We start from the raw sequence: 22,639 nt of genomic DNA, 5'->3' as shown, positions 1-22,639 counted from the left end.
GCTTCTGAGAGTATTGATCTAAAGAGCCAGTTGACATGGAGCTAAATGCCTGTGCTAACAGCTAAGACTCTCTCTCTCTCTCTCTCTCTCTCGCAAGCAATGCTCTACTTAGAGTTTACAGCCAGCCAGGTTAGTACTGAAAACTTTGTGTGTGCAGCCACAAAAATTCAGCATTTATTTTGTCATGCACATCATTGGTAAACTCAAATAAGAAAACTGGCACAAATATGGGGGGGGGGGGGGGGGGGGAATACCCATGCAGTTTAAAGGAATGTTTTTAGAAATATGTTTATTCGCATTCTCTTTCAGCGTTAACTACCTAAACTTGTAACTTCCTCTAAATTGACGAATTCTCATTTTCCATTACTGTCTGAAGAGTTAAAACAAGAAGTTGTGGTTTTGCAGGAAGTTACATACTGGACTATGTCTTGGCTAGGTGCTAGTTTCCAGTCTTTGTGCTAAGCTAACTGTCTGTTACCTGTAGCTTTATACTTTGGAGAGTGGAATCAGTCTTTTCATTAAACTCATGTAAAGAAAGTATACTTTCCAAAATGTATTTTAAACAGAGGCTCAGTGAATATAAAAGTGAATATGCTGATCTTAATCATCCTGCTGCTTGTCACTTCAAGGGTTGTTGTCATACTGCTTTTTCAGAGGCCCCCAGAATCCTCAGTTTCGCAGTGCAGCAATTAGTTTGTGGCAATATGATCAACTGTAACTTTGTTTTGAAATATGGAAATGTTACACGCCAACCTTTTCCAACACTGACCCAAACCTAACACAAATGAACACCTTTAAAACAACCAAATCAGTGGAATTTATTAACATAACAAGACAATAAATTAAGAACACCAAAAACACAACATACCACAAAATGCCCCAGCTGAGAGGCAGCAAGACTAGCAGTCCCAAATCAAAAAGCCTCCCTTCTGACACTGCACAAGAGCTTTTAAAGACCGCCTTCCAAGGCCAGGTGGACCTCGTTCAGTAATCAGCTGGAGCACTCCTGGAGCAGAACTAGAGGACAGAAGAGAACATGGACACAGCACAGGGTAATACATACAGCCGTAACAGGGAATATGAGGAGCCCATGTCAATATCTGACTTTGAGACCTTAATTATTTCAGCTGATATTGTGCTTATATATTGTTTGCAGAGGAAAGCGGGGGTCTTATTCAGTGCACACAGAGTGAGAAAGACCTTCAGAGTGCCCCAGCAAGTTAATTGCCAAAAAAGACTTTCTGTATTAATTTATCCTGTGATATAGTGAGTTATAGTTCTGGAGTTTCCTATGTATTTGGACTTGGGAACGACGAATGTGAACTGCATTTCCCATGTGCACTTGCATGGTAAAGCACAGGTGTGCTCTATTTGATGTCCTTAAATGGTCTGGGATTCTGTTTGTCAAACATTTGCCTGATGAAGGTCCAGGATTTATCTTTCAATATTTGCACTGGCATGTTTGGAGCCTTCTTTTCTCCAGATTTTGACTGTTGTGGCCTTCTTGCCCTGAAGCATTTTGAGTGTGTTGATCAAAAATATTCACCTCAATTCAATGTGCCTGGAAACAAAAGAGCAAGAACCATTTGAGATGGTAGGAGGAAGATTTTACTGGCAATTTAATCACAAAGTATTGATTGTAATTTTAACCAACCTTGCTGGGCTTGAGTTCAGTCTCTATCACAGCTCTTCCTCAAAACCCATCATTCCAAATACTGTTATTTCTTGAGATAAATCAGATTGCCGGGAGATGTGAATCCCTGTGAGGTGCCCAGTTATTTTTTTTGCACAAAAGGAAGTAGATGGCAATAAGTCACTTAAAGTGGAAAATAATGTGTTGAATGTTTAATTGATTTTAGATGCAAGCGTGCAAGGTGTCAAATTCCAGTGGTTTGTATTTTGTAGTAGCTGTAACAGAAAGAAGCCTTTTCATTTTCTTTATGTGGTTTTCAAAGTTGTTTTTAAAGTTTAATTTAAAACAAGTAAGGAATTGGGGTTTTCCCTTAAATTTCCCTTAAATTCCCCCCCCCCTTATTTTGTACATTGATGGTGTTGTATTCAGCCATTAAGGAACTAGCTGAATGAAGATTAATGTGCTTTGAGGAGGAAGTGAAAGGCAGTTTTATTCTTCCATTAAGGATGAACTTAATGGAGAGAGAACTAAAGTTGGGATGTAATAAGCTGGGACAGAGTGATGCTAGTTGAGTCTGACGGGGAGAAAAGATATGGAGGGATGTAGACGGAGTCGGAAAGAGGAACAAGTCTGTTTGAATGGGCGTCTTTTCAGTTTACTACATCCTGTTTCCTTACCAGCTACAATCTTACTTTCCTCTCTTCCTCCTGCATCCTACCTTCACTTTTCCTGAATTTAAATTAAGAAAAATCAATATTTGCAATTTAAGACTAGAGAAAAAAGCTGACAGGCCTGAGTTATGGGATGCCAGGTGTGTGTGTGTGTACATAAAACATGGGGTCATATGTTGTCCAGCTGTTCTGTAATGTTATATTATCAGTGGTGGAAAGTAAAGTACTAATACTTTTTTACTGTACTTAAGTAGTTTTTTCGGTATCTCTTTTATTTGAGAATTTGTTACAACTTTTTACTTTCACTTCGCTACTTTTCTAAGTCAAATATCGACTTTTTACTCCTTTACATTCTGCAGGAGACCTCATTACATTGGTATTAGTAGCTTATGCAGCGCACCTGAGTGGAGTAGCATTGAAAAACAAAAACTGATAAAGCCAACTCTGCAGTGACAGTCCAGCGCAGAGCTAGACACCCCCGCCTCACTTTCCTGTCAAAGGTGAATGCGAATGTTTAAAACTTTGATGAGAGGATGAAGAGGGTTTATCCTTCTAGGTACAAGAAGAGAGAAAACTCAATGAGAGTGAAGTGCGGGAACAGCAGTCAGTTAAACTTGCGTTCTCTCCTCTCATGATGTAGATCACACTTGGCTTAATGTGCAGCTGCAGTGAATTTCCAGTCTGTCCATCCTTCTGACCAGCTAAGCAGCGCAGAGTTTGTTTGCCAGACTGTGACTGAACAATGTTGGAGTGAAATACAACTATTTGTTACGTTTGATAAACGCCGACGGTGCCTATAAACTGTAGCTCGCGTTGCGCGTGGAAATGCGTTCATATGCGTGTGCAAGAAATTAAACTCTCATTCAAGCAAGAAACATCTGTGGGACCAGTCCAGACAGAATGTGATGGCACTCATACATCATCACATACATCATTCAAAAACAAGACGGTGAAGTTTAGTTACAACTCTGGACTAATGCAAGATGGGAAGCAGTGGATTCACATTGACTGTTAAAATGTTGATTAGCTGGACAGACTTTGCAATATGGGTGCACATCTCAGTAAATAGGAATTTTATAAACAGTATTTTATATTTGAAAATATATTGAAGGAAACCTGGAGGAGGAGCCAGCAGGGGTATTTCCAGGCTCTTGAAACATTGGGGGCTTAGCCCAGCCCAGAAATCTTTTAAAGTTTTCACCAATTTTTTTGCACCAATCTATTGAGGAAATGTCTGAGGTGACAATTCAAAATAAAGAAAATAGTGTAATACAGGGATTTTTAACCTTTCTGGCAGTCCGACCCCTTTCTGAAGTTGAAAATATTTCGTGACCCCGACTCATCCTAAAATAAGCCTTAAACTGACCATCATTAAGACGAAGCCCCTGGACCAACTGGTGGGCTACCACCAGCGGTATCTCCTCTTTCTGAGGGTCTCGTGCCCACACAGATCTCCCTTTCCCTGTCTCCCGTGTGTTTGTTCACCTCACACACTCAAAACAGTGCCAGAGCAGGCGCCCTCCATTTGTCTATTTTTTTTTTAAAAGCAGTTGTTTTTAGCAACAAAAGACACAGACCTGTGAGTTGTGATCATGTTTCTGCTAATGACTGTTATTACTTAGCGCTATAATCTTTGACTATACTGACAGGACAGCTGATACAGTAGTTGCCTATCAACATTAAAAAACCGCAGCTCTTTGCTCTTTTCTAAATTCAACCAAAAAAGGCATTGCGTTTTCGAACCTGCAAAGCACTTCCTACCTGATTCTTCTTTATTGTTTTATAGCGGTTGGCATTACCGCCACCTACTGGATTAAACAGTGCAAAATATTTACAGTGTCCACCCAAAGTGATTCCATTCACAACTGTAGTCGGGCTAGTTGCTGTTAAGTTATTTTTTTCCCATTTTTGTGTCTATAGCAGCATTCTCACGACCCCCCTTGGACCAGGTCGCGACCCCCAGGGGGGTAGCAAACTTTTTTTACCCCCGGCCCACAACACTTGAGCAGAGGGGGAGGGAGTGGGGGCTTGTAAAAGATGTGATTGGACAGCCTAATGTCAGTATAGGCCTATGCTTTATGGGGTCGATGGTTAGCCCATTTTTTAAAAATGGTTACATAAATAAATTTGTTACACCGGCCCCAAAGGTTCGTCGGCCCACTGGACATTTGTCCGGTATGCCAGATTACCAGTCCACCCCTGAGGCCAGACACAGAGTCTGTCTGGGACTGTAGCCTACTCAATGAGACAAGTGCACTGGTCTTCATCAGGGGAAGAAAACTGAAAACACTTGTGATCAGACAGAAATATCACCTCAGACAGCTGAGTGACATTCTCTCACTACTTTGCGGCAACTGTTAACCGTTTGTGTTAATACATTGACTAGACACTGACAGACAACATTTATATTTAAATGCACTGATGACAAATTTGCTGTGGACAATTCAGAAGTTGCAGATGAGCCCTGAAGCTGTGAGCAATGCGCTCTCTGTCTCTCTCTCCCTCTTCTCGTGCCCTCTAAATACAGCCAGGCTGAGTAACGGTGGGGGGGCCACGTTACGTGAACTTCGAACAAAATGTATACATTTTGTTTGAAGTTCACGTATCGTGACCTGCGAGACAGGCTGCGTCATAGAGATTATTGCATATTAACAATATTTTTGTTGCTGTTGAGTTACATTCGGGTCTACAGTCAAAACATCTGGGGCTTTAGCCCCGGAAAAATTACCTGGCGACGCCGATGGGAGCCAGTTTGAATGGGCCTGATGGAACTGATAGCATATATCTCATTTAGAGGGGAAATGCTTAAGATGCTGGATCAGCCAGTACAGACTCCAGCCAGTATAAGCACAGCTGATCCACATCCAGCCTCAGCCAGTACCAGCACAGACCCAGTCCAGAATTCTTTAGCAGGTCACACAGACCCAGGTGAAATACAGCCAGCATCAGATACAGCTCAGACCCTAATGGAACAGTTGCTGCTCGAACAAATGACCCAACAGATTGGCCCCCAGTCTTATCAGACTTCATGAGGTCTGAGTTAGTGTGCAGAGGTCTGTTCAAACCAGCACTGGGTTTTTCTAGAAGATGTTTCTATTCTGGCTTCTTACAGACGGAGAACTGTAGTGAAAGCATTGTGGTGCCAGGTGTGACTGTGCAGCAGATCTGTTTTTGCACTGTGAGTCGCAGACAGTTTGTGACCTCAGCCTGGCTGTATTTAGAGAGCACGAGAAGAGGGAGAGAGAGACAGAGAGCGCATTGCTCACAGCTTTAGGGCTTGTCTGCGACTTCTGAATTGTCCCCAGCAAATTTGTCATCAGTGCATTTAAATATAAATGTTGTCTGTCAGTGTCTAGTCAATGTATTAACACAAATGGTTAACAGTTGCCGCAAAGTAGTGAGAGAATGTAACTGGTAGAGTTTAGCAATATAAGCATCTGAAAACTGAAGCCAACCTTGCTCTGTTTGGGACTGTGAGCTGCACTTTATGAGAGGTGCTGAAGTTAACGTGTGGATTTTTGGTGAAATTGAGAAGTGTTTGAGTTAGTTTTGGTTTCTGCCTCCTTGTCTCATGTTAACATACCCAAAGTCCCAAATGGGGTTCTGTGTCTGTCAGACGGTCTGAAGGGGATACTACCACAACTTCAGAGCAATAACGCAGACTGGTCCTCCCCACATATAGGAAATATCCACTTGTTCGCTTGAGACTCAGTTTTCTTATTGTGATTCACTATAACTTAAAATGCTGAATTCAGACCTGTCTTGAGTGAATTGAAAAAGATAGATTGCGTATAGTAAGAGCCATAGATTTTGATAATATAATGAAAATGAGATTTCCTTTTTTAAAATATGCTCAGGACTTTATTGAGACATAATTTTAATCAAATGAGGAACAGAATTCAAAGATGCATGTATCTGAGATTTTCCTCTTTCAATTGTAACTTGTGAAAAATAATTAATAGCATTTATTACACTTTCTTATTCCCTCTTTTTAAAACATGTCATGGCACTATAATGGCAAATACTGTAAGCTTGTAATGGCCTTCTAGCATCTTATAAATTATTAAGATGAGTGACGACAAAAAAAAGAAGCTGCAGTGATAAAGAGCAAAACTTAAACATGTCTTCTGTCCTCCTGGAACTTAAATCTCATGTGACAGGGGATTGGGAAGAATTGCAAGAGAAGAGATAACAGAGAAAACTAGCAGAATTTATGAGGCCTTCATTTCATCCATCCTGTGCCTGCTGACAGAAGACAAGAAAAAAGACGGAGAGATGGGAGATTGGAGCCCAGCGGTGAGTTGTACTGTCTAATTCATCTCTCTCTCTTTCTCTCTCCGTCCCTCTCTCTCCCTCTCCCCACAACAGCTTCTAGACACTGAGGATAGAGCACAAAGAAGGAGAAAGAGGAAGACAAAGAGAGGATAACTTGTCACAGGAAAGACTGAAAGGGATAATAGTGATGGCCGAGGCACCTGAGCAGCAGCAGCAGCAGCAGCAGCAGGAGGAGGAGGAAGAGGAGCAGCCGAGCAATGTGGAGGCGACGGAGGCTGATGAAGGATCTGAAGAACCAAAGGAGAGTGTCCAGACGACCCCGAACAGACCTCTGCTGTCCATGAGGTCCATCAGCACTGTGGACCCAGATGACGACTCCCCAAACATGATTGTCTACAGAAAGGTAAGAGGAACAGCTAAACGCTGTTTTAAAGTCTTCTGTTCGATACATTGGTTAAGTTTGTGATCTTGTGGTGCTGCGGAGAGTTCAGTGTTTGCCTGGAATATTGTTGCCTCAGTGACCTGTAGTTGTCCATTGTCACTTTATTTTATTTTTTTAGCTCCGGACCAAATCCTGGGAAGAAAACTTTGGTAGCTAAAATAAGATAATTATTTGAGTCCATGGTTTCTGTTGGCTTTGAATCCCCACTAGCACTTGCACTGCCCCACTGCAAAGTTCTTCCAAAGTGGTAGCATCCCCAGCTGAATGATGGTTTACTCTTGAACTGGTGGTTCACAATGTGTTTTTATGTGTGTGTGTGTGTGTGTGTGTGTGTATATATGTGTGTGTGTGTGTGTGTGTGTGTGTGTGTGTGTGTGTGTATATATATATATATATATATATATATATATATATATATATATATATATACACACACAAAACAAGAGGGAGGCACACTGTTGTTTTTGTTCTAGAGTAAACTGACCTGAAGCATCAAGTTTGTGGTTTGTGGACAGATGGCTTACAACGATACACAAAACGCTACCTCTGGTCTCAGGTAGACAAATGGGAATGAATATAGTATGCATGATGTATCATCCAGAACTGAATAAAAGAAAATTGCAATAAATTAATCTATTTCAAAGCCAATATCTCTTCCTCTAAAGTGACCTGAGAATGAAAGCAGGGCCACTTGAATATAGATATAACCCCACCCCCCTCCTCCATGCAGTGTTTTATCATGATAGATGAACTGTGAGAGAGAGAGAGACTGTGAGTCTGGAAGCAGCAGGAAGGAGAGTGGTGATATTCCTGTCAGCATAGCTCACCAGCACGCAGCAAGCACACAAATTTACTTGTTTATTGTGACTGCAAAAATACACATTGTGCCGGGAAGAAGAGGTGAGACAGACTGAAAGATAGTGATAGAAAACTAAAACATTTGAGATAATTTGAAACTTCCCCTCCATCAGCCACGCAGAACGTCTGTAATGGAAGGAGCTACAAGGAAAATCTGGCTGAAATAACTTCTTTTACAGAATCCACAGCACTGCCAGTCAGAACAATAAAGACACAGCAGCCTGAGGGAGAGCCTCCCAGTGGGATTTGTGCTTTAGCAATGTAAATCCAAAATCGAGTCACTATGTTGCACTACGTTTCACCTTGAACTAGTAGCTTTTGTTTGACTCTTTGTCTTTGTCTGTGCGCTGTCTGCAAGTGTGAAAGTTGGAAGCTTAAAACTTTCGTCAAAGGAGAATGTTGAATCCAACTGCCTGGACTACAGTATTCCATTGAAGACGTTTTGTCGTTCATCCAAAAGGCTCAACTTGTTCAAATTATCCATCTGTAGTCTTAACTGAGATAAATACCGGTACTCTATTTCGCACAAAAGTCTTTCTGATTAATGCCCTCTAACTTTCTTGAGACATCGCACCAACCGGATGATCAAGTTGAACCTTCATAGACACATTTCCTCAATGGTGAGCTGAAAGAAACAACCAGTTCCAGCACGTACAAGTGAGTTGTTGACTACTGAGTACATTTTTGTGTTTCTCATGTGCATTCGCTCTATGCCTGCAATGGCTGTTGTGCCTTTCCTACAAGTGATCCTGAATTCGTGTCTTTCTTGAGTTCTTAAGAGTTGGACAACAGAATATTGTGGGAAGGACAAAAATCAAACTCATTCACTTGTTTTTGTCTCACGTGGGGAGTTTTTATAGGCTATTAGTCATTCCTCAAAGGCTTTGCCTAACCTTAACCATAACTGTGACACTCCTAACCTTACCCCTTACCTTTACCTAAACTTAAAACTAACCTTAAAACCAACAATTGGCCTAGAATGCAAGCGTTAACCTTGTGGGGACGAGCTTCGTGAAATTTTTCTGATGTATGCCCTAGCCACTAACCTTAAAAATCACAGCTACACGCGTAACTCCAACACTACCCCCAACCTTAAAATAAACCTCACCGTAACCCTATAGCCTCTTAATTCTTAAACAACCCTTTAAAGTAAGTAAGGCTTGAAAGTCCCCATTTTCCAATAATGTCCTCAAGACAAACACACACAGAGGAAAACTGTTATCTTGTAGTTTTACAATGCTATATTTGCTTTTGAAATATACCACAAGTGTACAAACACACAGACACATAATGAAGGTAACAGTTTTAAGTGTCACATGTGGACATTCTCTGTTATGACATATACAGTATATCATTTTAGTTCATTGTTTTACTGATGTAGCCTTAATCAATAAATTTGGTGTATTGATTTCAGCTTTATGAGTGTGTATCTGAAACACTGTCACCTTTTTTACTGTACAATTTTATTAACTAGACTAAATAATTTTATTGTGGTGTCAAAGGATTAAAGAGAATGTTTTAACCTTGCTTTGGCATTTCAACGCTGAAAAGAAATAATGAATGCAAAAGGAACATTTTAATATATTGATAACGGGTACAAGATATACAGGATGCGAATGATGAACTCAATATCTACAGTAACGTATATCAGGCTTTGGAAATGTGTATCTGTTGAAAGAGACTGCTGGCGCAGCAGGAAATGCAAGACACCAACAGCCACAGTGGCATTTAGGGACCGAAAGAGTGTAAAAAGGAAATTGGGTTGAGAGAGAGAGAATGAAAGACATGGAGATAAACAGGAAGAGGGAGGGAAAAACAATAATGAAAAGTGTAAAGAAGTGTAGGAGAAAGTGAAGAAAGGGGTAGAGATAAATAGAGATGTAGTAAAGGATGAAGAGAAAAAGTTAACAACTTACTTACTTACACACCAGAGAAGAAAAATGTTTTAAGGTCATGATTTACTATGTTGAATGCATAGTATCTGTTTTGTTTAAGCATCAATAAATCATCAAATCAGACTAATTTTGAGAAAGAAACAAAACCGTCCCTGGAGGAAAAAAAAATACTGTGAGCTATGTGGGTTGTGGCTTTGTGCAGGCTGCTGCATTTTTGTGAAATGTAGAAAGGAAGCAAAAGATGTGAGGAGGCTTCAGTTTTCAACAGGCTTTTAGTTACCCAAAACATTCATCCATGTGTGAGAGGAGGCACACATTGTGGACAAGTTGCATGCTACCTAAATCACCATTTTTGATTAATTAGAATGAATTCTTTTTTATATAATATAATTTGCATTTTTATAATATTTGCATGCTCTTTATGCAACCAAAATGTTTACACTGAGTCTTCTTTCTCCTCGAAGGCAAATTTTCTCCACCAAAAAAGAGGAGAAACCTGGATGAGTGAGTGGATGTGGCTGACATTTATCAGTTGGTCGACTCATGAGAAGCCAGACACTCAGATGTCTTGATAACAGAACTCTTTAGAAGTAATATGGTAACTTTAATTACCTTTTTAAAACTGTCATTGTCATTGCGATTTTTCTTACATTAATATTGCCGGTGAGACTACTGCCCCTCATATGTTACACATCTGGAACTGAAAAACAGTGACCACTGTTCATGTCTTAATTACAGCCTGCCAACTGTATTGAAATGTCTATTTATGTCTATTGAATAGTAGCATACACTGAATCCCAGTGTGATCCAGTGGTTTATAACAGAGACATACTTTATGCTATTCATACTGTGACAGACCACATATACCTGACTACCTTACGTCTGTCTGTCTGTGTGCAATCAAGCAATAGCAACCCAGTGGGAGCTGTCTGGAGAAGACATCTGCATCCAGCAGATAAGTACAGAAAATAAACACATGGAACATTTGACAAGTGTCAGAAGGGTTTTACTGTAGGCACAATTTTAAAATGTCACAGCAATAATATCAATCAGTTTGACTGAACTTTGGCTGTAAGAATGAAAAATGTGTAGTACTGGCTGAGGTGTCATTTTTGTTCACTGTGAACTAACAATGGCCAAATTTGAAATAGAAGATGTAATAACTATACATTTATAACAGAGCCTTTAAAGATCCAATGTGTACAGTTGACCTGAATTTACAAAAAAAAAAGCACAGCTCTGATGTCATGTGTGTCAGAGATGACTGTGTATTGTGTTGTACTGAAGCTAGCATCCGAATCAGCTAGCCCTGAGCAGTCCTGTGTTGCACTTGTGCCTCGATAGATAATATGGACAAATTATTTTTGAAAAGCTCATATGGGCTGATGATAGATCATAGTGAGTCACTGTGTCCAGTCTGCCCTCGGTCCAAAACGAGAGGACGAAGAAGTGGAGCTGCCACGAGGGCTTGTCAATCAAGGCTACTTTCAGGCCCTCAAGGCCCTCTCGCACTCCTTTACCTCTCGTTCCTCCACTACCTTTACTTTTTTGTCTCCAGCCACCTTAATTTCCCTGTCTGACTGGGCTGACAAGGTGAGACAACACCTTGTCCAGGGATACACAGGAGGCAGAAGCACCGTTCAGGACCGTGAAGCGCCCCGAGGAGTGATGAGGGTGATTTGATGCAACTAGCCTAAACAAAAAAAAGCATTTCTAATTAAATGATCGAAAATGTCCAATGTCTATTCAGCCTCTCTGCATTAAAATATTTGGTTGTGAGCTGAGCTGAGCTGGTAATTTCACTTTGTTATGAAATATGTATGCCCTGGTCTGCATTCTCTGTAGTCTTTCTGGATGAGTCATCAATGATCAACAAGCATGGGTTGGACCAGCTGATGCTGGGTCAGATTTAGTAGTTGGAGGGTTAAATGAAGGCAGAACATGAGAGCTGAGACTGGGTCAGTGCTTGTAGATTAATTAGAGATGTGATGCCTACAGAGAACCATTCATCCGCTAAAAAGATGGAGTACAACTCTTCTTTTCCTCCTTTCTTTTATTCATTTTGGTAGCTATGTACATCTGTCTGTTCTGTTAGTCTATTCTAATGTATTCTGTCTGAGAGAAGGTAAATGTCTACACAGCATATACATATGGTATATGTGTGTATTAAACTGAATGTTGTTTTAGCCTTTACCACTGGATTATATTCTTTATTGTAAGCATCCTACACACACACACACACACACACGGAAGGTGATGTTAAGGTGACGAGAGTTGACAAGATTGGAGGGTGTTGACTCACCTTTTCAGCAGCACAAATTCAAAGCTGTCAGCCAGCATCTGCTCAGGAAGTGTGTGTGAGAGAGAGAGTGGAAAAAAATGGGATGCAGAGTATAGTGTATGCTGCGGTTTGAATGTGTGTGTGTGTGTGTGTAGCTGCGTTTGTATTCCACATATTACACCTTTTTTCATTATCCCCTGGTCTCCAATATGACAATAGCAGCTGTTGAACTGTAGGCCTGTTTACTTAGCAAGCTGTTTATACAGGTAGCTGTTCCCATATTCCTCTGAGTTGCTGGAACTCAGACACTGAAAATTCAGAGATGATTGTTGGATGCTGCCCTTGCAGCAGTGGTTCTCTGCTCAGCAGGGTATTATATTGTTGTCTTTTTATTTTGCATTTGACACCACAGCACTATATAATATTTGCGCACCAGTTTGCAGTGAAAGGCTTGGATTTATTTTGTCTGCCTCCTCCAAAACAATTGATGAGCAAAAATGATTTAAAAATGTTCTGATCTGCCAACCCTCTTGTAAAGTTTAAGCAACCAAAGTAACCTGGTTTATATTATTTTTAGGTTTGTACGTTGTGGTCGTGGAAAAGTTAGTCAGGGAAAGATTTCTTTAATGATCGCGGTCTCAGGTGCTGAAGATATATCGGTGAATAAATCGAGAGTGGTGCACAGACAACAACCTACTGCTCAACATCAGCAAAACCAAGGAGCTAATAGAGATCCTCACTCCTGTCTACACACAGTGGAGATGAGGTGGCGCAGCATCACAGAGAACCTTACATAGTCATCTCTCATTTCCACGCTGGTAAAGAAAGCTCAGAAATGGCTGTATTTTTTTAAGGAAATTTAAAAAGAAATTCACGTGCCAAACCCTTATTAACTTTTACAGAGGAACAATAGAAAGCATCCTGCCTGGAAACATCACAAACTGTCATGGGATGTGCACAGCCCAGAACAGGTGGAAGTGGCGGGGTGATGAAAACCACTCAGAAGATCATTGGTACCCACCTACTGAGCATCAGTGATATCTGTCTGGTGAGGTGCTTAGCAGAGCCCAAAGGATACTAAAAGACAGCACCTTCATCCTCAGCACTGCACCATGTCAAGTTTAATCCAAGAACTTCATGTTTTTAAAAACTAAGGCAGAAGTAACCACAGCATTGGTTGAATGATATATCATTTTGTCATTATAAAGAGGTCAGTTGTCAGGAAAGTGTAAACATAGATTGGATTCCATTTCAACATTTGAACAAAAAAAGCGTGTTTGGTCATTCTTTTGGGGAGGTTAGTCTAAAATTGCATTCTCCCCTCACATTTTTCTGCTTGTCAAACATCAATCTGATTATGTCTGCTCTGTTGTGCCCATTGGCTAGTTTTATTTTTTGGCCTGTTGTCACTGTCCCCATCTGGTACAAAGCCAGAGGCCATCTTTAATGATTTCAGCGATGTGGTCATTGGTTTGGGAGAGCGCATTACCCGTCTCCTACTAGCCATAACTGAGCTTGAGCCCATTCAATTACCCTATGATATTTGCTCTACTTTACCAACATTTATGGTCCCATACACTTTTATTCAGTGAGATGCACTTTAGGCCTCCTAAGACATTCAGCTTGGATCAAAATAATTACAGTTTCAATTATCTTAAAAATTCTAGGGGATTCATATTTAGTCTCAAATCTGATATTTAAAACCTTCATGAAAGTTTTTAGGACTAAATATTAAATTGTTAAAAGATGATTTATTTTACAGACTATCAGAAGCAGACCAGATCTCTTGTGGGTGTCCTCTGAAGTTTCTGCCTATGAATGAGTGTATTTACTCCAACTTTAGCTGTATTTAGCAGCATAAAAATTCAAACTGCAAAGCTTGTGAAAATCCCTGTTGTTTGAAGCTAACTCCTCACTGACTGGGCGGTTTGTGTGTGTGCTCTTTTTTGATTTAGTTGTTTTTGTGTTTCAAATGCCCTGAAAATGTCCACAACACATCAAAGTAGTTCTGAGGGGGTAAAAAAGGGAATCTTCATGTATTTAGATGCATTTTTGTTCAGGTATATACAGTTTTTCATGTCAGTTCCCTGTCCTTTGAAGTCTACATGGGGAATTTGAAACGAAGAAGGCTATCAGAGGCAAAAGGCTTTTCTATTGCATACATGCTGCAATAATTTACACACACACAAAATTTATGGTTCACCCTTAGAGCAAAGGAATCCTCTGATGTTTTTAAATGAAGTGCCAACAAATAAGAATAACAATTTTCATAGATTAAATGATTTATTATAGGTCCAAACTCCTATGAAGAACCATAACCGTGTAATTGCATAGAGGACATTTGTTTAAGTGGTCCGTGCAGCAATAAAACCAATTCAGTGATTTAATTTTTATTATTTAGAATTGATTTAATAACTCTTTATTGTTAACATGAAACACAGGCATGAAACAAGGTGATGTCTGTTTTGTTTTTTATGCCTTTGAGCTTTTGAGCGCCTTTACGAACCATAAAATTCCAGTCATGCCTAGTCACTGCGATCCAGCGCATATTTATTAGGCAATTTCACATGGCAAAGACATTCACTGGTGAGTAGGAACATGAATCACAGCTAGCTGAACCTCTACACAGCCTTCTGCTGAACCCTGATGGCATCAGTATCCAAGCAGATACTGCAGATTACGATTGTTAATTTGATCACGTAGGAACGTTTATTCATTTTTAGCAGGAAACTGCTGAACAGATTTTCAACATTGTAGCTCGCATTATTGCCTGCTGCAAAGAAAGGAGATTTTTTTCCCCCCATTTCCCTTGGTCAAAAATGTGTCTGGTGTGCAGTTGTTTTTAGGAGAAATTATGTGGAGCAGCATAAAAGGTCAAGTACATTCTCTTGCAAAATAACAGTTGGTTACAGTAACAACAGTTAGTTGATACAGTAGGTAGTAAAATCTGTCAAACCTTCTCAGTGCGACAACCTAAAAACAATGTCTGCACGTTAGTGTCCATGTATTAACCTACTGTGTTTTCTGGCTTTATAAGGGAATACTGTGTGCATGCACACACCTATGCTACACTTAGTTTTTTGTTTCATACTTTTGCACAAGTGAATGTGAGGTGTGTGTGTGTGTGTGTTTCGGTTTGTGGGTGTGCATGTGTGCTGCTTGTCACTTAGTGAATGACTAAGCACATCTAATCACAGTACAGCCGCCTGCAGATATCTGAGGAGAGCTCATCACAACAAAGCAGGTAGAGAGCAGCAGGCTAATCAAATCAAGGTGATGGGGAGAGGCTAATTGGGGAAGTTTAAATTGCAAATTTTAAGATGACAGGATGATTGCTCTTATCACATGTTTCTTTTTCTTGCTGCTTTTCAATTCTTGGGGAGGGGGAGAGAGACACAGAGGGAGGGAGGGAGGGAGGAAGGGAGAGGGACACAGAGTGCTGGTGAGAGAACACAACACCTGTACCAAACCTGGAAGCAGTGAGCAAGCATGGACGTTTGACAACTGACTTCAAAGTGGTTGTGCTTATGCTCCTAAAAATCTTTTAAAAATTCACACACACACTCATGCAAAGACTTTGAATCTCTTTAATGGGGAAAGAGATGCATTCTTGGTAGTTTATTAAAAGTGATGGATCAGATAAGGACAGGGGCCTGGCCAGTTTTCACTGCAGAATCCGGTGCTGGCAGGGATAAAGTGGCAGCAGTCCTTCCCTAGGAGGGAGTATTCCCTGGGCCTGCAGAAATAATGACATCCTGAGTCCCCACTGAGTTCCTGTATCACTCAGTTCTAATCCAAACTAATCCTCCTCAGTGTACACTTACAGCTGCACTGATTCAATATGGTATTTCAATACGGATCCTTGAGTCTTTGGCGTGTTGTAACAGATCTAAGACACAAAAAGTGTCTTTGTGTTTAATTATTAGTAAAGTCAGGCTTAAACTGATGGGAGTTGATCCTTTTTTACTTTCCAGTAATTAAAGAGATTGATTAGAAAATAAGAGACTGGCTAAAAATTGGATTATGTTTAATTTCTACTCAGTTGTTTGAGTGATGAAAACAAGTTTCTAAGAGCTGCTGTGTCAGTTTCTATCCAAATATCAAAGCACTAGCGCCCAAAAAAGAAACACAAATAACTTTACAACCAGATGCACTTGAATGAGTCCGATCTGAACCAGTTTCAGAGTTCCTTGTAAGCCCACTAACTTGTTTACTCCTATCTGACAGCAAAGCAGGTCTATTGAGGCATCAGTGTATTTGTGATCCTCGGGTTGTGTCGGACAGCAGGTGACAGAGGAACCCACTGGCCTTGCTTCTCTGTCAACACTTTGGATTTTCACCAGTTCATATGAACGTAAAGTGACTGCAACCAATCATAGGTGCATTTGGGAATTTGCAAGCATGCGTGGGTATACGCTGTGTGTCCATGCATTTGCGTATGTAGTGGGTTTGGCAGTACCAGTGAATTCCCTTGGCTGTTGTAGGTTGACAGAATAAAACTATACAGAACAATTTGATTGATATTCATATTTTTGGGCACACGCTTACCTACCTGAGTACATTTACTAGAGTACTATACTTAGAAAAATACAAGGTACATGCTGTACTAGAGAATTAACATTTTATGCTACTTTATACTTTTACTACACTACAATGCATTCTCCTACATACATTTAGCAGCTGTAGTTAGTTAGCAAATTAATCATCAAAATCCAATGTATTGTTTAAGATGAAACCAGTGGTTTCCAAACATTTTGCTTTCTGACCCCTTACAAAAAAGCAGTGTCTTGTGAATTGTTTCAGGGGTCTATAAACTTCTCAAAAGGTAGGTAGGTAGAATTATCCAGTATCATCCACTAGGATATTTCATTAGAAATGCTAGTACTTGAAAAAAGTCCAAAATAACTATAAAGTTGTCCAACAAAACAATTTCTCTCTCTTCCCCATTAATATCTCACAATCGCTCAGATGTCTCGTTTGACTATTTGGCGGGGCCTCAACCTTAGGTTGAGGACCACTAGACTAAACATCTTAACTGAATATAAAGAAGCTAGAATTAGCTTTAGCTCATCAAACTACAACAACAAGCTAAAATAACCTAATGCATCAGTATTAGCAATTAAATAATGTACAGTTTCTATGTATATCAGTCACACGGGCCATTATTGGAGTAATACAAGGAGTTTTTTTGCTGATAATATTTCTGTACTTTTTCTTAAACAGGATTTTGAATGCAGGACCTTTACACTGGTGTGTGTATGTGAGAGAGAAAGCGACTGTGTGTACTGTATTTGAAAGAGATTTATTATGCAGAAGGTGACTCACAGCAAATAATGAGCATGAGCAACAACACTAAAATAAGCGAGCAGTTCGTTGTTTATCTGGGTTTTGTTGCACCATAATTCTTTGTTCACACAACGGTCTTGTCCCGAGAGCAAATTGTTTAATCCCTAATTAATCTCACAGATATTCATGGTGTAATAGGGATTAACATTTTGTTTTGTTAGGAAAACAATGATGCAGGCGTTTTCTGGGCTGTAATCAGAAGTAGCGCAACCTCCTCTCGCTTGTCACATTTTGGCAGAAATTACAAAGGACTGCACATCAAAGGACTACAACTACACAAAGAGCTTGAACATGTGCACACACATTCACTGATGCACACACATCCTCCCCACATTCAGACACAATTAGGAAAAGCCACGGAGTGTGAGAAAGAGAAACAGTAGATTTCTGCAGAAAGTGAATATATTCAGAAAAGTGTTAATATTTAGATAGAAGGTCGGCAGTGAATAAATACACCTGTAGCCATTATTGTGCTAATGCACTGTAGAGCTGCTTCAACCCAATATGGTGACACCTGTTTTGTTCATTTGAAGCAGCCAGTCGAGCAGGCAGCGCCAAAATAATGAGGCAGCACAGTCCATTCAAAGCAAGTCTCTCTTATCGTCCTCCAGCTGGGACGGGATGGTCCTGACTACAGATGTAACAAAAAATTAAATATATTTCAAATAAATAATGAAGGCGTTACATCAATAAATCATCTTCACATTCATTTTATGGCATTATTATGAATACATTAACCAAACAAACAGAGGAAAACCTCTTCCAGCCTATTTTTCTGCTTCAACTTTATAGTTAATTTATTTAGTGTGAAATCTGTTGGATTTTTTTTATAACTTGTAAACATGTAAGTTTAATGTTGTTAGGTTCATCACATGTCTTGACCAATTACACCTCTTTGAGCTTTTTTTGTCTGTTCCAGTCAGGGTCAGCTGCTGTTGGTGTTTTTATTGTGCCTGACCACAAACTCAAATTTTCAGCTTAAACCCAGCCAGACAAAATTTGCTCTCTCTTATATACACAGTTACATACAAACGTAGACGCAATGTTGAAAGTCTTGCTCTCGTCTGCTGCAATGAGCTTAAGAAGAAGAGACTAGTGAATGAGTGTTCTTCTTTGTCAACCAGCAAAATACATAAAAAAAAACGTACCTCCACCAGCTTTTCCCATGAATAACAATCCAATACTCAGCATTAGCTAACTTTTTTTTGCTATCTGCCAGTCCACTACTGGTTACTTTTTCCACTCAATATGTACATTATTTTAACTGTCTAGACTTGAAACAAATCTGCATTTACTTACTGTGACTTCACAGGGATGAAAGCTAAATGCGTGTCATATAACGCTTGGCAAGCGGCTAGTCTGACACGCCCTCAAAAACACTGAGCTCCAAACACTAGCTACCCTCCAGGCAGTCAATGGACATAAAATTGTTACTGTGATGAAGAGACAGAGCTCAGTTAAAACTTTATGGATGAAAAATACATTTGTTACAGATTAATAACTCACTACTCTGAAACTCTTGCTCCACTACATGTTGCCAAGCTGGTCGGCAACATGTAGCCTACAGCTGAATCGAAGCTGTTGATCGGCTTCTCACTGACCCGCCCTTCTCTGCTTCTGATTGGCTATTACCGACTTTTCGCTCACCCGCCCTTCTCTGCTTCTGATTGACTAGTAGTCCTTTACTAGGAGCTGTGCATGCGCAACTCCCAACAAAGATCATTTAGAGACAAGATGTATCACTCCATAGCTAAATGAAGCTGCAGCAATGTGCAGTAGGGGGTGTTTTTGTTTTATTTTTGTTAAACCATGTAAACCTGTTCTGAGCATAATTCCACCTCTTTAAATAATTCCACATACAGCATGAGGCTGTGTGTTGCAGCAGATAGTTTTACAACACAAGGCTAATGCTGTTTGGATCCAGGCCAGTTTTGTGTGTTAGGTGAAGTAGGTGAGATATAATGGAGCTTTACTGGAGCTCGGGAACAGGAACTAAGGTAGCAGAGGTTGCAGCACCAAGTGGCGCAAGTTATGACTAATGAATGTGACCTTTTTTCAGGCACGCTCCCCATGTAACCTGGGTTCCATTAGAGAACTTGGATGGACACACAGAAAACATGCACACTTAACTGATGGATGATACGGAAGTAGCTCCACACATCGTTTTTGCATTAGCGTCTCCTCTCACTCTGCTCTGTCTCTTATTCTACCTGCCCCAATCAATCTTTAGCTGCAAGCCTTTCTTTTCAGTTATAATCTACATGAGTAGTTGTTCGTTTATTTTTTTTAACCCTTCTTGTTTTCTGAAATGTGTTGCATTTACAGACAGAAACAGAAATTTCCCTGTGCAGCCACTCACTCTTGTTTCTTTGTCGCGTCCATTAGTTTATTTCATTTTGTTCTTTTTTTATTAATATGACACTGTTATACATCAAAGCTGGTGACATGGATAACAGTCACAGTCAGAGAACAATATTGATCTGATCAGATTCCTGCAGTGTTACTCTTCACTTACTATTGGAAGCCATTTGCGTGAGTGGCCACATACAGCCTTTTATTACATTCATAAATCATAATGCATACATTATTACAAGTGCCGTTACTATCATAAAACACACAGACATCAATCAATCTCTTATGATTGATTTAAAAGACCATTGCCCTGTATGTACATTCTATTTTAATTCGCGTTGTCAAATTTACTATATTTTGAAGGAAACTTAAGGGGCTTTCGCACCTGAAAGTCCGCACCAAGGTCCGAACCAAAGTTCATGTTTTGATACATTTTGATACACTCGTTTAGTTTTGGTTTGGTTTCACACTGCAATTCTGCAACCACACTAAAGGATTTTACATGACACACTTGCATCCTGTCGTCATCATCTATGTGGGCTGCGTCTCCCTATACTTGACATTGATTGGTATATTAAATGGTTCAGCGGGTATCTTTGACAAGAATGAATGAATAAATGTGCATAAGGCTTGTTCAAATTTGCAATTTAACGTACTCGTTGTGCGAACATAACGTCGCTGACAGGAAAGGAGAAGACAGCAAGCAATCCTTCTGCTCTTCCATTTCAGGAGAAACCAAAGATGTATGTGGCAGTGTGCTTCTTTAGTGGCCGTCTGTTTGAAAAGATGATCTGTCACAGGGGATTTATAATTGTGTCCTTATTTCAATGCATTTCTCCGTGCATTTGTTTGTTTCAGGTTTACACGCCAACCGCTGAACTTCCTGTAAATAGTCTGAAAGTCCGAACCATCCAAAAAGTGCTTTCACACCAGAAACGGACCGAACCATGGTTCAGTTTGATCCGAGACTACATCTTTTCGTCTGAACAAATTTCGCTTGTTTGGTCCGGTCCGTGGGAGGTTTCACACCTGCATTTTTGGTTCGGATCAAACTGAAAAGTCCGAAAGTCTGGACCAAACCAGGTAGGTGTGAAAGCCCCCTTAGTTTCTGTCAATACATTATAACACAATACGATGCAACTTTATTGTCCACTGTAGTGAATTATGTCTTTTATGCCACATTGACAGAATACATTTAAAACATAGAACATTACACATGTGTACATGTGGATGTTAATTGGCAAGATTTCTTCATTTCAGTGTTACCTCCTATCTCTGAGTAAGTTATGTTTTTCTTGTTTCCAGCTTTTCTGAGGTAGTATTTACTCATTTTAGATTCGGTGTTTCTTGCATGTGTGACTACCTTCCCCGCCCTGATTCATCTCACCTGCATCTCGTAATGCCCTTTTGACTAGTGTAGTCTGTCTGTCCCCCTTTGTCTGTGCCAGGTGGTCTTGACTCATGTAGTTAGGATTCCAGCATTCTGTATTTGTGCTTCCTAGTGATAGTTAAAGACCTTTTTTACTGTGTACCTCGACTCTGCCTTTTGCCCTGCGATTTGGCTGTTTCCTGTTTACCGTGCACCGAACTTTGCCTGTCAGTAAAGACTTTCTCCGCACAACTGCCTGTTGTCTTTAGTCTTGCTTTTGAGTCCTTTGTCAGTGATTCCAGTCTTGGTATTCATCCATAGTTAACAGAAGTTGTCAGGAAGAGGTTGACGTTTGGGTTTTTGTTCTGGGACCTACATGTTGTTAGGTTTAGGCTTCTAAAAGTCTTGGTTAAGGTTTGGAAAAGATCACAATTGGTTAAATATTGAACCACAAGTTCTCAATCTTATGTCACCTGGACTCAAGCATCTTTGCTATCTTCAGCTTACATATATTTCATTCTATTGTCATTCTTAATATTTTTGTAGTTGGTATTAGTTGTACCTAAACACAATTGTTTTTAGAAGTCAGGGTTGCTCTGACTCTTCTCCCTTTTCACTTATTTATCAGCTTGTTTTACTTCCCTGTCCTTTCTCACCCCCTCTCTACATGGTATTCTCTTATTGCACAATTTTGTCTGTGCTGGCAGAGAATAATACTTCAGTAAAGTGAGAAGTAGGCCAGACTGTGTCTCAACTCCACTGGGGACATAGCCAAGGAATACTCAGCAGCACAGTGCATTTGGAGTTATTGGGGTTAAAACAACTCTATAGCCTCATCTCAAGTTTGACCGAACTAGATAAAAGACGAATGATGCCCATGGGTACAAGGACAGTTTCTGAAAGAGTTTATAGCTTGATTAACTTGCAACCAGTGAATGAAGGGTTAGAGGGGGTAGATCTGTGAATGAACTTGTCTCCTCAAGCTTTATTTCTGTCAGAAGCACATACATCAAATGGGAATGGCATTATTCTGTTCTTACGGATGCTCCAGCTGTGGCAAAACAGAATATCCTCTTAAAATAACAAGCAGGGAGCATTGCAAGTAACCCACCTCCCCCGCCACCCCAAATGGGACTCTGTTTAGAAATAAAGACCCCCTAGGTGCATATAAAGAATGCTGAATCAAAGCAGGTGGAGGCTGAGGTTAAGGATACTCCTACCAACAACAGCAGCATCAAAACACTTGTCAACGTACAAAGTAAGCGTTGGCGGGAAGGCCTGTAAAGTGGCCATAAGACTGCTGTGAGGTGTGATGGGTGTGGTAAGCTGACACAGTGTGACTTGAGGTGCAGTCACATCACACTTTGACATTCCAACCACTTCAGTTCAAATGCATGTGGAAGATGTGGAAAAAGCATCTGCCTTCATCTTTGCTTTGTATCAGAGTTTAAGGGTAGTAAGGTTTGACTGGCCTAAATATAAATACGCTTTAGCAGCTGAGGTCACTGTGACCTCCC

General features: G+C 40.2%; 2 protein-coding genes across 14 annotated transcripts in view; one reads left to right on the top strand and one right to left on the bottom strand.

The window, feature by feature from the left end:
- zranb3 (zinc finger, RAN-binding domain containing 3) overlaps positions 1–22,639 on the bottom strand; it is a 208,979-nt gene that overhangs the window by 70,920 nt on the left and 115,420 nt on the right. The gene's annotated exons all lie outside the window — the stretch shown is intronic.
- Positions 922–21,168, top strand: LOC123974248 (rho GTPase-activating protein gacV-like). Of its 13 annotated transcripts, XR_006825808.1 has the most exons (5): positions 1,389–1,594; positions 6,673–6,982; positions 8,445–8,536; positions 10,239–10,372; positions 10,680–11,326. XR_006825808.1 is itself a non-coding variant. In XM_046054821.1 (3 exons), the coding sequence occupies exons 2-3, from the start codon at positions 6,767–6,769 to the stop codon at positions 20,807–20,809; spliced, it is 414 nt and encodes a 137-aa protein (XP_045910777.1). In that variant the 5' UTR covers positions 922–1,052; positions 6,673–6,766; the 3' UTR covers positions 20,810–21,167. The 13 variants fall into 13 exon arrangements, 9 of the variants coding, with proteins under 9 accessions (XP_045910777.1, XP_045910786.1, XP_045910772.1 ...); XR_006825807.1 differs by lacking the exon at positions 8,445–8,536 and having other exon boundaries at positions 1,392–1,594; XR_006825809.1 differs by lacking the exon at positions 8,445–8,536 and having other exon boundaries at positions 1,393–1,594; positions 10,239–10,364.

This window comes from Micropterus dolomieu, linkage group LG01 (genome assembly GCF_021292245.1).
Source record: "Micropterus dolomieu isolate WLL.071019.BEF.003 ecotype Adirondacks linkage group LG01, ASM2129224v1, whole genome shotgun sequence".
NCBI lineage: Eukaryota > Metazoa > Chordata > Actinopteri > Centrarchiformes > Centrarchidae > Micropterus > Micropterus dolomieu.
The sequence above is the reverse complement of the archived record's forward strand: the minus strand, read 5'-3'. Positions and strand labels throughout refer to the sequence as shown.